Source organism: Malaya genurostris, chromosome 2 (assembly GCF_030247185.1).
Source record: "Malaya genurostris strain Urasoe2022 chromosome 2, Malgen_1.1, whole genome shotgun sequence".
Taxonomy (NCBI): Eukaryota; Metazoa; Arthropoda; class Insecta; order Diptera; family Culicidae; genus Malaya; species Malaya genurostris.
Genome location: NC_080571.1, coordinates 297,668,351 through 297,682,679, shown reverse-complemented (window position 1 = coordinate 297,682,679; position 14,329 = coordinate 297,668,351). Strand labels below are relative to the sequence as shown.

General features: G+C 36.5%; 1 protein-coding gene across 2 annotated transcripts; it reads right to left on the bottom strand.

Annotated features, from left to right (window-relative positions):
• Positions 1 to 401: 401 nt before the first annotated feature.
• LOC131430683 (glutamine synthetase 1, mitochondrial-like) lies at positions 402 to 3,163 on the bottom strand. Of its 2 annotated transcripts, none has more exons than XM_058595834.1 (2): positions 2,915 to 3,163; positions 402 to 2,572 (listed from the first exon to the last, which is right to left on the bottom strand). In XM_058595834.1, the coding sequence occupies exon 2, from the start codon at positions 2,429 to 2,431 to the stop codon at positions 1,226 to 1,228; it is 1,206 nt and encodes a 401-aa protein (XP_058451817.1). In that variant the 5' UTR covers positions 2,432 to 2,572; positions 2,915 to 3,163; the 3' UTR covers positions 402 to 1,225. The 2 variants fall into 2 exon arrangements, with proteins under 2 accessions (XP_058451817.1, XP_058451818.1); XM_058595835.1 differs by lacking the exon at positions 2,915 to 3,163 and adding an exon at positions 2,673 to 2,862.
• Positions 3,164 to 14,329: the final 11,166 nt, after the last annotated feature.

Sequence of the window (14,329 nt, the reverse complement as noted above, 5' to 3'; positions counted from 1 at the left end):
TCCCTTCGTGTACTATTAATTTGCATCTTTGGAAAACACCGGAAATTCTAATAAATGAACCGCGACAATCGGCGCTAGGCACGACCAGATGTTGTTGATGGTTAAATAAAAACAAGAAGGAAAATTACCGACGGAAACAGCAAACACCGACATCATATGATCGTTGCGTGACACGAAGACGCGCTAGGTTTTCATGTTTTTTTTTCTCATTCGCTATGGCCTATTTTTTTAAGTGACGCATTGGGTTTGATCATATGTGGAAAATGGACGATCATCAAATCTGCTCGAAATAGGTGAAGACGAGATTGTAGAATAGGTTGAGATTTAAACTCTTTTAGTCGTCGTCAGCCTGAAATCGTTTTCTTTGTCGTTCTCTTGATAGACGTTAACACCAGTTGAAATTAATTGATAGCTAAATTGAACACTTTATTAATATGCTTTATTTACCGTTCTCTAACATATATCGATTCATCTTTTTGCGATATTTTTACTTTGAAGCAGTTTGAATTCCAATTTGCGCAAATGTTGGTTAGAAACTACGCTAAGTTAACAATAAAAACACACTTTCTATGACATCCCAAGGTTGTGCTTCAACTAAATACAGTTGAGCTATGAACTTTTCTTTTCCTCATTCAATATCTCCTAAAATTATCTAAAAGACAACGAAAACTGTCAGTCAATAATACGTACATTCATCTTTATCATTATAAACAATAAAAACAAATCTTTTCTTAAACGTAACCGTATGTATCTTGGTTGGTGCGATTTTAAGTATACCTTAATTCTTGTACATGCGTTCAGTATTTCTCGTTCGACCGTTTCCTGTAACATGCTTAGGAAAAATTTACAAAAAATAATCTAAAATACACTAATTGCAACATGAGTTAAATTTGCTATAGTTTGTCTGTCTGCACTTTACTTTAAGGTACACATTTTCGTTTCTTTGCTAGCATCATTAAAAGTGGCTTGTGTGTAAATAACGTGTGGCTCGAAATCATCTGCGTGTTGTATGTCTGATAATCGCTTTTGCATTCCTTGATGGTATAATATCTCCGTCGATTAATGTGATAATTGTTCAAAGATTCAAAATGATATCATTTTTCTGCACAGTGAAAACACTTTTACACGCATCTAGTCTATCCACCTGAGAGAAACATTGTTCAACTATTTAACGAGAATACACAATTGCAGTAAGTATTGATAGATTTGTTGCGGGTTAGGACAATCAATTGTCAACCAGACAGGTCGTCAAAATAGCATGACAAACACTATAGGGATCACAATTGGAACTAGGACGACGGTCCTCCAGGTAACCTTTATTTGCTTCGGCAACCCCGCGTGGTATACGCACACTTGTACTGCGGTCAGCAACACCCCAGCTAAATTTATCAATCGAGGAAGTTTCCAGTCGGCCAACTAAACGCCGTTCGTTGTCCTTTCCTCCGCGAGGATCGTACGCCTTGATGTGCTTGGCATGCTGTTTGGAGAGCTTTTCGATGGCCGCCTTGATCGCTTCGATGCCGTTGTCTACTCGCATTTCCTTTGTGGAGAAGTTGCAATGGCCACCGGCACCGTTCCAGTTACCTTCCATCGGTTTTGGATCGAATGTTACAACGACACCGTAATCTTCAGCGATTCTCCACAGGATATATCGAGATACCCACAAATCATCGGCACATTTCATACCGAGATTCGGTCCGACTTGATATTCCCACTGAGCAGGCATCACTTCGGCGTTTGTTCCGGCAAAATCGATTCCAGCATACAAACAAGCGAGGGCATGAGCTTCGGCAATATCACGACCGACAACATTTTGAGCACCAGCAGCACAGTAGTAGGGTCCCTGTGGTCCGGGGAATCCACCCGAGGGCCATCCCAGTGGTCTACCATCGATGTCTAGAAAGGTATACTCCTGTTCGATTCCAAACCACGGTTCATGGGTTTTAGTTTTGTTGTAGGCATCCTGCATGGCAGCACGTTTGTTTGATTCAGTCGGTTTGCCGTCTGGCTCGTATGTGTCACACAAAACAATGACATCGTTGTTGCCTGGCTTAAAAGGATCCTTGTACAGAGCTCTTGGTACAAGTTTGATATCTGAATTTTTGCCCAAAGCCTGATATGTTGAGCTGCCATCGTACTGCCAGTTCGGGACATCTTCTGGCTTCTTCGGGACATAATCCAACACACGGTCCTTCAAGCGAACGTGTTCGCCTGTACCATCAATCCACACGTAGGTGGCCTGAACATACTTGGGGTCATACTTCAGTTTCTGATAACGATCCAGAAGATTTTTGTTGAGATATGCGTTCGGTGAGTCTTTTAAAATTCGTGCAGATCGAACCGTACTGCTACTGATCATGCGCGTTGATGTCTTGCCGCCAAGTGCAGCAACTTCCTGGCGAATCAATAACCCGACCACTCTAAATGCCATTTTTTCTGTGTTACGTTTCGTTTCACTCAATATCACCACAAACTCGACAAAACTTTAGTTTCTTCACGATAAGTAGATTTGTTAATTTTTTAAAATTATATCACAGAGTATATTGGCACAGGCGTACAACTTGGCATTTACCTAAAAATAAACGAGATAACAAAGAAGAAACGGTAAGTTTTTATCTCGTGCTGGATGGGAGGGTCAAACAGAATAACTTCTTCTACACTAGTGAACCCACCGATGATCGATTGTTATAGGGAAGTAGAAAAAAAACAAATGCAAAATAAAGGTTAAAACTGTTTCAAAGGAAAATATCTTCCTTGGCCATTAAACAGAGACTGATTGAAATAACACTGATATGGCTTCTAGTTGCAGAGCGACAATAAGTCCGACGAAGTTAAAGGGCAGAGTACAAATGAATACTTGGCGCAACCAAAACACTAGAACATGGGCAACAGTGAACTAAGCATTCTCTCTTACTTTCTCACACTCCGGCGACGGGAAAACTGGTCTTGATGCTCACTCCCACCACGGTCTGATGCGGTAAATGGTGTGGCTCGAGTTCGAATCGACGGTCGCTGGCGGTCGTTATCTCGTCGAACAGCAGGAACGGCAAGGCACACCGCTCTCGTACAATAAGGCTTCTCAGGCACAACACTGACTGCTACCGAACCGATTGGTTCGAACGATTTGGGCGAAATGTTGCGGCACAATCCGTGTTTCAACTACTTAAGCTCGGTCACACCAGTGCATTGAAGCAATATATGGAAGTCCACATACCACGCTAGTAAACAAGAGCACTACACTGTTTGCCATGTGTAGCAACGGGGTAAATGAAGATAATAACAACCAAACAAACCGAAGTGTCGATGTGTAATTATATTGACCACTCTTACTCTCTATACATGTGTTTTGCCCGAAGTGATGGCGGCTATTTCAAACGCTATATTAGAAGGTAGCGTAGGTGGCCCGACTGGTGGGATGTAACTATATTTTCGAAAGGGATTCAAATTTGTGGTTTTTAATGCTAACTACGTTCGTTTCAGCGAGAATAGCCTACCTCAGTAGATCGTATATTTAAATCTTAGACGATAATAATAGCGAAATTAATATCATGTGGTAGAAAACGTGCATGTCATAGCATAATTTCAGTTTAAGAAAATGGTTAGAAAATGATTTCAAAAGATATTTATAAATATCTTAAGCGAAAATTTGTTTACCTAACATAGGTAATTATCATTTTGGAACAATTCAAATGAGTATTTAATAATCAGCGTTCATTACTTATGCGAATTTGTTGACTGTTATTGCCTTTTGTCTGTGTATGTTACGGTTTGTTACACAAACGAACCTACTTTTGTTTTGGTTTTTGTTTTTAAAAGGGTAGTTATTCTTGATGCATACTGCTATCAATGAGTTCACGTGTAAGTATGGAATAAATGTATACAGATATAAATACCATCGATAAACTCGCAGAAAGTTTCGAGTGTATAAGTGATGAAAAGAGAAGATACAATATTCATCGTTCAAATAAATAAAATCAACCGAAAAATGTCAGCAAAAACGATAAACTAATGGCGTTTTCGTTTTTAATTTGCACTACACCGGTGCAGTGCTACACCCAGGTAGTGAATAAACGAACAAAAATGACGAAAACATAAACGGTAACCATTGACTACAATTAACGATTCCATTGCACAGAGCTACACCAAACTTTTGATGAGTGCTACACCAGTGGTATCGGTGCAGAAAAAGTGTAGCACTGGTGTAGTGCAATTGGTAAAAACGAACGGTTTAGGTGCAGCTTTCGCCACACCGGTGTAGTGCAATTTAAAAACGAAAACGACATAAGATAAATGAGGTTTCTTTATAAACATTTAAGATATGAGATAATCAAAGCATGCCATGGGAATTTTCCAAGACTTATATAGCTTCAACAGGGTGTTTATTCATGGATGGATTTTTCCCACTTTCTTAGTACGTAGTGCTATATAGTATTTTGAACTGCAGAACCGATTAGAATACGAGAAATAAATATTATAATACTAGACAAAAATTTTCGGGTTTTTACTTATTAAAGTTTAACTAACAACAAAATGTAGTTCATTTTGTTATTGACGAATAATTTTATTGAAACCGTTTTGTAATTTGCATGACTTATTATAATAGCTTGATCGTATATACAATCGATATGATGGAAATAAAAGCAACGAATGACACTCTTCCTTGTCGATTTAATAGATTCACTCGAAACGAGATTTTTTCGCGGCTGCAAATCGCTTGCTAAATCAAGAACTTTTCAATGAAATGATCAGCATCTTCGAATATATATTTGTGAAAAACGATTTCGTTATCCTCGAGAAATCTTAGTGGCATTGTTTTCATTTTCGTACCCTCTGTGATCTTGGAAACGGAAGTCGGAAAGGAATAAAATTCAATTTAATACGTGCCACTTGAGCCAATTAGTTCTGATTCTCTGAGCCATCTCTAAGAAATTTAGAGTCACACTCGCATACTCACACACATCCATACACACTGATATTTTGCAATCTAGACATATTGAATCCATAGGCCAACGCTCCTGGCCTTGGTTCAAAAGTCGAGTTTCACAGGGATTGCATAGCCTTTCTATATTGAAAGGTAAAAATCCCTTACACTTTCTTCTGATAGAGACTTGTTTCGTGATTTGATATTTTCCTTTCTGAACATTTAGCAAAACCCCTTTAGGGAAAATGTTTATTTTGTTTGTTTACCGATCAGATCACACAGCACATATTTTTACAAAGCTGCTCCGCGAGTTTGAGTATAATTTCAAAATCGAGGTTTGGCTCTGGTGGAGACTTTTTTAGGAATTAACGATTTCCCTTATTGATCACTCACTTTTCTCCGAGATGGCTGAACCGGTGTTCACAAACTTAGGCTCATATGATAGGTCCCATAGAATATTTTCCAATTTCGTATGGATCTGATTTCCGGTTCAGCAATTAAAATAAAAAATGTTCGAAAAACATGCACTAACCTTTCTCCAAGATGGCTAAACCGATTTTAACAAACTTAGGCTGAAATGAAAGCCACTCTTACCCATAGAAAATTTTTGGAATTTCATATAAACCTGACTTCCGGTTCCGGGATAACTGGATGGCGAGTGAAAAAAATTTTTTTTTGCAAATTCAATAGTTTGTTTTCTTAGAAGAATGTGTGAAAAAGAGCTAATTTCTCAAAAATAGTAAATTAATATAAACTCACAAAGGATTTGACGGTCTCCGGAGTTTGGTTCCGGAAGTACCGAAAATAGTGGTCTAAAAACCTCCAAAACGGAACTCTCTTACTTTTATCCGCGATGGTTCAACCGATTTACTCAAACTTTACTTAATGGTCCTACGGTCCTTCATGGAATTGCTGAAATTTGTGTGGATCTGACTTCGGTTCCAGAATAACAGTGTGATAACTTTTTGAAATTACTAGCCGTCGTATAGAGCGACGATGCATAAAACGGAAATTTTTTTCTTAAAACTATTCCAAGGATTGGTCATGTAAGTTGCTGGCCATACACACCGACGTCGACTATTCCGGTCCCCTCAACCCGACTCCGGAAGTATTGTAGTTAGTGACCAAAACTTCCAAAATCGTACGCACTAATTTTACTCAGAGATGGCTCAACCGATTTTCTCAAACTTCGATTCAAATGAAAGGTCTTACGGTGAACCAGTTTCGAATATGCCGATTTGTCAGGAGTGATAACAATGTTAAAAAATTAAGCCCTATTCACGCCAAAATCTTTACACCCCTAAATACGCATTTCTCTGAAAATACTTATTCAACTCGTGGAATATTTCACAGATTGATGAACAGATATACTCATTGTATAAAATTAATTTTAGTGATACTACAAGCTTTTAGATCGAAGATGGTGTCCAAAGAAGAGTAAGTGTGAGAAGGAATTGTGTGCGGTCGCGATAAAAATCCGGATCTGTCTAGAAAAGTTGCAAAAAGTTTGGTTTTCCTGCAAGCACTGTCCATAACGTTATTAAATCTTTCGATACTTGTTTCATTACAGCCAGGAAGGCTGGGGATCGCGAATGTGAAGCAAATATTGCACGAGAGACAAGATCTTTCGGTATGTACTATGGCTAAAAAATGAAAACTGTCTTCAACTGCCGTACATACTTCCAAGAACCAACATGGTATTCACTCGGGCAAAGTGAAAACTGTTCCGTAATTTCGTCGATCAAAGTGAAAACTGTTCCGTAATGATACACAAAATGTGATGAAAACCCCAAGTTGTATTTTAAATATTTGACGAAATTTCCCTGTGTGATGATAGACGATGAAACTTATGTTCTGGAAGACTTTGAAGTTTCCCAGAATTCCTATAGGAGCTTTTCAGGACGAAAAAAAATAATTTCTCAAATATATTTGGTTAAGTGTGCAATAGGTAGTAGTGGTCGAGCAAGCTAAAGCTTCATCACTACCGGAACGGTAAACACGGAAATATATCACGAAGAATGCTTGAAGAAGCAATTGTTTTTATTCATATGCAACCAAGACGCTCCCTCGCTATTCTGATCTGTTTGGCATCTTGGCACTACTTCAAAGATATTTTGGGCTACGCCAATGATGGTGTAAAGCGATGGTGGAGTTCATGTTGTACCGAAAGAGGTGAACCCACCTAACTGCCCGGATTTGCGACCTATCCAGCGGTATTGGGCTCTCGTGAAAAGAGATTTCATCATTTTTTCATTAAAAACAGATTTCGTCATTTTTTCATTAAAAACAGTTACTGACGATAATGAAAGAAAAGAAAATAACCAAAGTTTAATGATTGTTCTTCAATTTTAAAATGTTATAAATAACATATTTTTGAAGCAGGTATAAAAATACCATTTTTAAACGTATATAATTACATCATTTTATGCGATACTCAGTGGTGAACTGAAAAACATTAGAAACAACTGAGGCGTATGTGGACTTTAAGGTTGGTTTGTATCAATTACATCAGGATATACGTTCTTATTATAGAAACCGTTTTCTATACGCCATTATCTCATAAATTAATTCGGTTGATATTACGTAACAATTATAAGGTGATACCACCACAACAAACCTTCGTTATTAGGTAACTACAAAGATAAAGCAATATAATGCGTTGTATCAATTCAGCAGACATCTAGCTTTTACGGGCATTCATAACTTTTGCTGTTTTTTTGTATTATTTGGGAAACCATGCAGCAGGACGAGAGTGACGGTGATTATGATGATAACATAATAATGGTCAGAATAACATCGTATTAACGTAATGGTGAGATAAACAGAACCCAGCCCTCGGTAGAGAGGGCTTAGGTCATTTTAATGCGTTGATTAATTTGAATGAGCATTTCGAGAGAACGATGAATGGAAACAGTTTCCAACTTTGTTATGATGACTTCTAACCTCGTTGGGTCGCCGAAAGTTTTTTCAAGATTAGTTATCTCAAAGTAGTCAATCAAGTTTCCATTTAGATTACAATTAGCAACAATTTCTTCACTAAATCCAAGAATCAAGTAGAAATGCGAAATTAGCTCGAAAACTATTCAAATTTTTTTCAGTTATGGTTAAACAGTATGTCAAGTCCATGACCGATGGGATGGGATATTTTCTTTCATTTTCTACTATCATCGCCTGTACTATATGCTTCGACTAAAGACTTGTTTTGATTTATTGTATTTATTATCAGTAATCTCATTGACGTAATTGAGCACATGTTAGTCACTCTGCTTACATTGTGTCACGAGAGTTCATCATTTGCTTCATTCGAACTAATCGCTATGTTTATTATACTTTCCAGAAAACAATACGAGTTTCAATAATCAAAACAGCAAGCAAAAAAATCGAAAAATTTCGTATTGCAAACCAGATCTAACAGAGTACCGTTTATAGTCTGAATGATGGCAATTAAATGTCAAACCGGATTCGACATCTGAGTGACACAGCAGTGTACAGGCAATCAAGCATTATTGTCTTCGCGCAGCTAAATTGGGCTAATGAACAATTTAATCCATTATTTTTTCTTTCCGTGTGATATTTTTCTTTAAAATGATGAGTGAGGTTCATCCTTAATGCCAAGCCAGCCTGTCATTTCACAACCAAAACTAAAGATGTGCAAAAAATGCCTGCATTATGTGTATTCAAGCATTTTTAATTACAAAGTCTAAAAATTGGAATACGAATGAAAGCTAATAATTCTGTACTTCCATGACCCTAATGAGTGTTAATTTGATGCAGTGCCTTTTGAAATAAAGATAAGGTTTCAGACTTAAACAGGCTCTTATGTTACAGATAGCTTGGGTTCACGTTTTTCCAACATATTAAAATTTTAAATTTAATAATTGCGGTTACGAATAAAAAGATTGTTTTCTGATAAAATAAATCAAGTAATGTCTTGATCATACACTCAAACCTTTTTTATGTTGTTTGTTTTTTTTTGCAACTTTTTCATGCGAGTCTTCAAAGTTATGGGGATTTTCAAATTTACACGGTCTTTTCAATGGGAATTTTCAAGCGGTTCTCTTTTGTCTTAGAAATGCACGAAACGTCTGGATCTTAAAAAAATTGAGGTAACTCTCTGGGATTTTTTTTCCATATAACACCAGATCTCGCATTTCATGCACTTCTAAAACATTTGGCACCAAAAAAAAATCGATTTCGGCAAGTTCAAGTCCCAAAGTCGATTTTAAAAGAGATTTTTTTTTTCGAGAAAACACGTTGCATAAGTTTTGAAGTTTAATGCATTAACAAAGACTTAAGTGTACTGTCATTAACATCAATCGATTCCATCATTATCATCACTATAAACAAGCACTCATTGAAGCATATTGTAGTCCTAACGAATCATGCGAAATCAAACAAAGTAAAATCTCAAGCATGGCGTAACGGGAGTCCACAATTAACTCAAGTCGTATTCAGAATCAATTAGGATATCTATTAGGATTGAAATACGCACACACACAAAATTCATTCTCAAAATTCTAGTATTTATCCAATTATGACCAATCTTTCAGAGAGTAAAAAACAAATATTAAAGTTATTTTTAGTATCAATAATTTGATTTATTTCGCCTGTCATAAGGTTCTGCATGACCTCAAGATCGACTGTTTTTGTATGCTAATAATGTTTTCATCATTTTTTCTACATTTCTCACTAGTTTAGATTATTTTAAAAGGTGCCACTTACGGAGTGTTTGGAAAGTTCAGATCTTTCGGAACGATATCAAATCCAGCAGGAAGAACGTCGGACTTTCGTGAGGCTTAAGGAGAGGAAGAAACCATTTTTGGAGACACTCTTCGAAATACACTTTTTCACCGATAGTGCTTGCAGTAACGAAACCCAAGTAGCAAATGTAACTTGAAATTTCAAGAGGTTCTACAATTTTTTTTCAATTTCAATTTAAAACAATTGTTCAACTTATCAAAAATTTTCCAAATGACTGTCATAATTGTATCCGACTCAATATATGCAGAAATGGTTGTTTATCTCTTGTGAAGAAAAAAATAGTGAAATTATACTCTCCACAAGACAAAACATGGTAAGCCGAACTGAAAACCTCGCAGTTAAAACTATTTTGCTGCCGAGTCTGCATAGTCTTGGTTGCCTAATGAAATATTAGGTCAGTGTGAGCAGATTTCTTCATTTTTAGAAACACAATTCGAAACTTGCAAATAAGTTGTACCAGATTTATCTGCTTCAAATGAACGCAGAACTTGCCGACATGAGAATATTATCATAAACGTTTCAGAAATGCAGCATTACATATGCAATGAAAACAAAAAAATACAATGAGATAATATGTATCCGGTTTTTATCTCGCGAAAAAAATGAACAGATCTGATATCACTTTTGAAAGATATTGAACGAAAAGTTAAGTTCATCATAGTTACTCTCCTAGTTATATATTACCGCTTGTGTAACTTGGTTTTGAAACTAAAGCACACCTACAGTGCTTATCACAAAAGTCGGGTTCACTAAGATGAACGACTAAACTGTATTGTTGTTCAAGTCAACTATAACTTGATAGAAATAAAAACAACTATTTTGATAAAAATAAAAACAAAAATTTCTCTTTTCATTATTTACATGTTTATATTTTCTTTTATTTAGGTGAAATAAATCATTACGTTGGGCGAACCATTTTCTTTTCAACACACTGTTATCCTCGATGCCATATTGGAAAGTATTGAAAAAAAATTCATTTCAAGATTTTTCAGATTAATTGAAACATCAATATGATTAAAATCGTCTGAAAAGGTGTATGAATGTTTGATAGCTTTCTTATACATATTTTGAACACTATTCCGATCATATTCATTGGAAAGAATAGATTGTTATTTTCATAGAAACTAATGTGCAATCATCAAAACACGTACATTCAAAGGCGCTTGAAAATTTCAGGCGTACGAAGACATGTTTCACCATAAAAATGCAGTTCGTTGTCGATTTTCTATTTACTAAAACATAAAAAATCAATTCTACAACATGTAGTATTACCATTTATTTATGTGCAGAATATTTTTAAAGTTCCATGTTTGTGTTACGAGCAGTTGTTTTGAAAATCAAATGTGAAACTTATTCACTAGATATTATGTTTGCTATTTTTTTGTAAACATCAATTCAATTCTTGTTTACATTACGTAGTAGTTTCTATGGGTTTCACAATTGTTTTTTCGCTGATTTAATTGCAGCATTTGTAATGGGATCGATGCATGAGTTTTTGTATCAGTTGCACAATAATTGTGAATATATGTTCGTAACAACGGAAGAACTTAAAGATATGTTGCACAACAAAGAAAAATTGCGCTTTTTCCATAACACAACAGTTACAAGAATAGTAATATAAACTTATTTGATAAATTGCACAATCAGTAGAAAAATAGAGGACAGCAACTTAACTTGCTACTTGAGAAGGTGCACTCCGCTTTCCGCAAGTGCAAATCGCTTACCAAATTAAAAACTTTTTGGCGAACTTCAACATCTTCTGTACCCAGAGGTTCTCGGGAATACTACACTTATCCTTGGCAGTTACATACCTGTTTTCTGGAATCTAGTTTAAGTCCGCCTTCACATATGTCTCAACTTACATTACGCAGCAGTGTGGTTTCATTAACTTTTGGTCGTACAATTGCAAAGTACGGGCTTTTAAGATTATATTCTGTTTCTCGTTCAGATAGAGTTTCTGCACTTACTTACATGCCATTTGTGGTCGTTCTCGTTGACCTGACGACTTTTTTCTTCGGACTTCCTTATTCTCAAAGTACTCGTGCAAAACTTTTTCGCGCACTCGCTGTTCTTTCGTCCCGTCTTAAAAACTTTTTTGCACCTGATGAAATCAACTCACAGAGTATAAACAATATACAATAAACTCTGTCCATCAAAAGCAACGATTTGTCGGTGGTTCGTCGAGTTTAAACGTGGTCGTACCGACACACATGACGCGGAACGCTCGGGTAGACCTGTGGAAGCCGTTACACCGGAAAATGTGAGTGAAGTGACTAAAATTATAATGTAAGATCGTAAAGTGAAGCTCCGTGAGATTGCTGAGATGACATAGATATCATATGGAAGTGTATTCACTATCCTTCATGAAAAATTGAGCATGAAAAAGGTTTTTTTCCAAATGGGTGTCGCGATTGCTTTTTCATCAAGACAATGCACCCTGCCACAAGTCTATGAAAACAATGGCGAAATTGAACGAATTGGGCTTTGATCTGCTTCCCCACCCCCCATACTCGCCAGATTTTGCCCCCAGTGACTACTGGCTCTTTGCTGATCTTAAAAAGCATGCTCGAAAAAGATTTGGCTCAAATGAGGAGGTCATCGCTGAAACTGAAGCTTATTTTGAAGCGAAAGATACATTTTTTTATAAACATGGTATTGAAAAATTGGAAAAACGTTGGAACCATTGTATCACCCTAATAGGTGATTATGTTGATGAATAACAAAAAGTTTTGCAAAAAAAATGTTGTTTCCATTGTTAGTCTCTGGACTTATTGATCTATGTGTTATAACTATGCTGCTCCGATTTGTTGACTTGTCTGCGATACAGATTTAGTGGACACCGCAAATCATAATTTATAAGAAGCGTCCTCTATCATATTACTTATCAGCACCTAGTTGTTAGAATTGCTTCCAAAAAAATTCATACTGCAAAAGTTTGCTTCTAATATTGACAAACCCATAGTCACCATATTGAATATTTTCCGCGCCCACTCGTCAAATGAACTAATGAAAAATTTTGAAAAAACAGCTTTTTGGATTCTAACTACTCGACATATCATTTCCCGGCATCTACTTGTCAAACGTCAAACCATATTGCAAAGGTTTTTCAAAATCAAACCGATTAACCGAAGATGACTATTTTGGATTGTAAAATAACTTCAAACCACATTTTTGGTATTTACTACTTATTTGGTGAATGCATATTTATTTTCGAATGGTCGAATTTGATGTGATTTGTAATTTTCTTTTCTATTATTTTCGTTGGAAACAACTCAGATTATTTTTTAAGTTTTGCACTGTCACCGTAATTATTTCGAAGTCCGTGCACAACCTCATTCACAAATTCCGTGTAATAATATCACTTTTTTTTATTCAATATAATTTTTTTAAGACACACTACTTAAGCTCTAAGATGCCAAGGGTATTTTCTAATTTTAATTAACGACTAACTTTAAACTAGGATAGTATCATTAGGTAATGTCATATTGGGGTCGCAGTGGTCTACTTTGACAGATACAACCTACTGCTGACGATCGGCAGTGGCTGATGACATGGATATAGCATGAGAGTCTTCCAGATGATGTTGGTAAATATCTATGTTGGTCGCATCCTTCGGTCCGTGTGAGTCCACGGGAAACACCCCCAGGCCCTTATTACCGGTATCACTACACGGTGAAAACCAAGTGAAGTGATTGTGACCCTTATTATGGGTATCACTTCATGGTGGAAATCAAGTGAAGTGAATGGAGGTCCTTATTGCGAAAGTCGCTTCAGAGACAAAAGTAATTACTTGAATGAACTTGATGTCATCATGAACATCCGCCACCAACATTTTGTTGAAAACATTAGTTTTTTCCACCACAGTGATCACTTCACTATGCGTGATACCGGTAATAGGTAAAATCAAATGAAGTGACATGGAAGTGAAGTGAATGTGAAAGTGGAAGTGAGAACGGTAATAAGGGCTACGAAGACCCGCATGTTGGTCATCGACTGGAGCAAATTTCCGTAGGCGATGATAATGATGATGTTGCCGAAGAGATAATAATATCACTTTTATAGAATTCATGAAAAATATGTTTAAGAGTTAATTCCGATGTCCCAAAAAATTATGTAATGCAGTTTCCGATATGTCATCTTCAATATAATACATGGATCAATAAGTCCCGAGACTAAAGCAGAGATAGCGCTCGTAGTAAACCAGTAACCACGTCTTTCTAGAGTACTAACCAGAAACAGCTGAGTTATCGAGGTTGGAGTAAAGTCGTTTTGTAGTTTGTTTAAAAAATGGAAAAAACCGAGTTTCGTGTTTTGATAAAACATCGTTTTTTAATGGGTAAAAACACCGTGCAAGCGAAACAATGGATTGAAAAATGTTATCCGGACTCTTGTCCATCAAAAGCAACGATTTGTCGGTGGTTCGCCGAGTTTAAACGTGGTCGTACCGACACAAATGACGCGGAACGCTCGGGTAGACCTGTGGAAGCCGTTACACCGGAAAATGTGAGTGAAGTGACAAAAATTATAATGAAAGATCGTAAAGTTAAGCTCCGTGAGATTGCTGAGATGACACAGATATCATATGGAAGTGTATTTACTATCCTTCATGAAAAATTGAGCATGAAAAAGGTTTTTTACAAGTGGGTG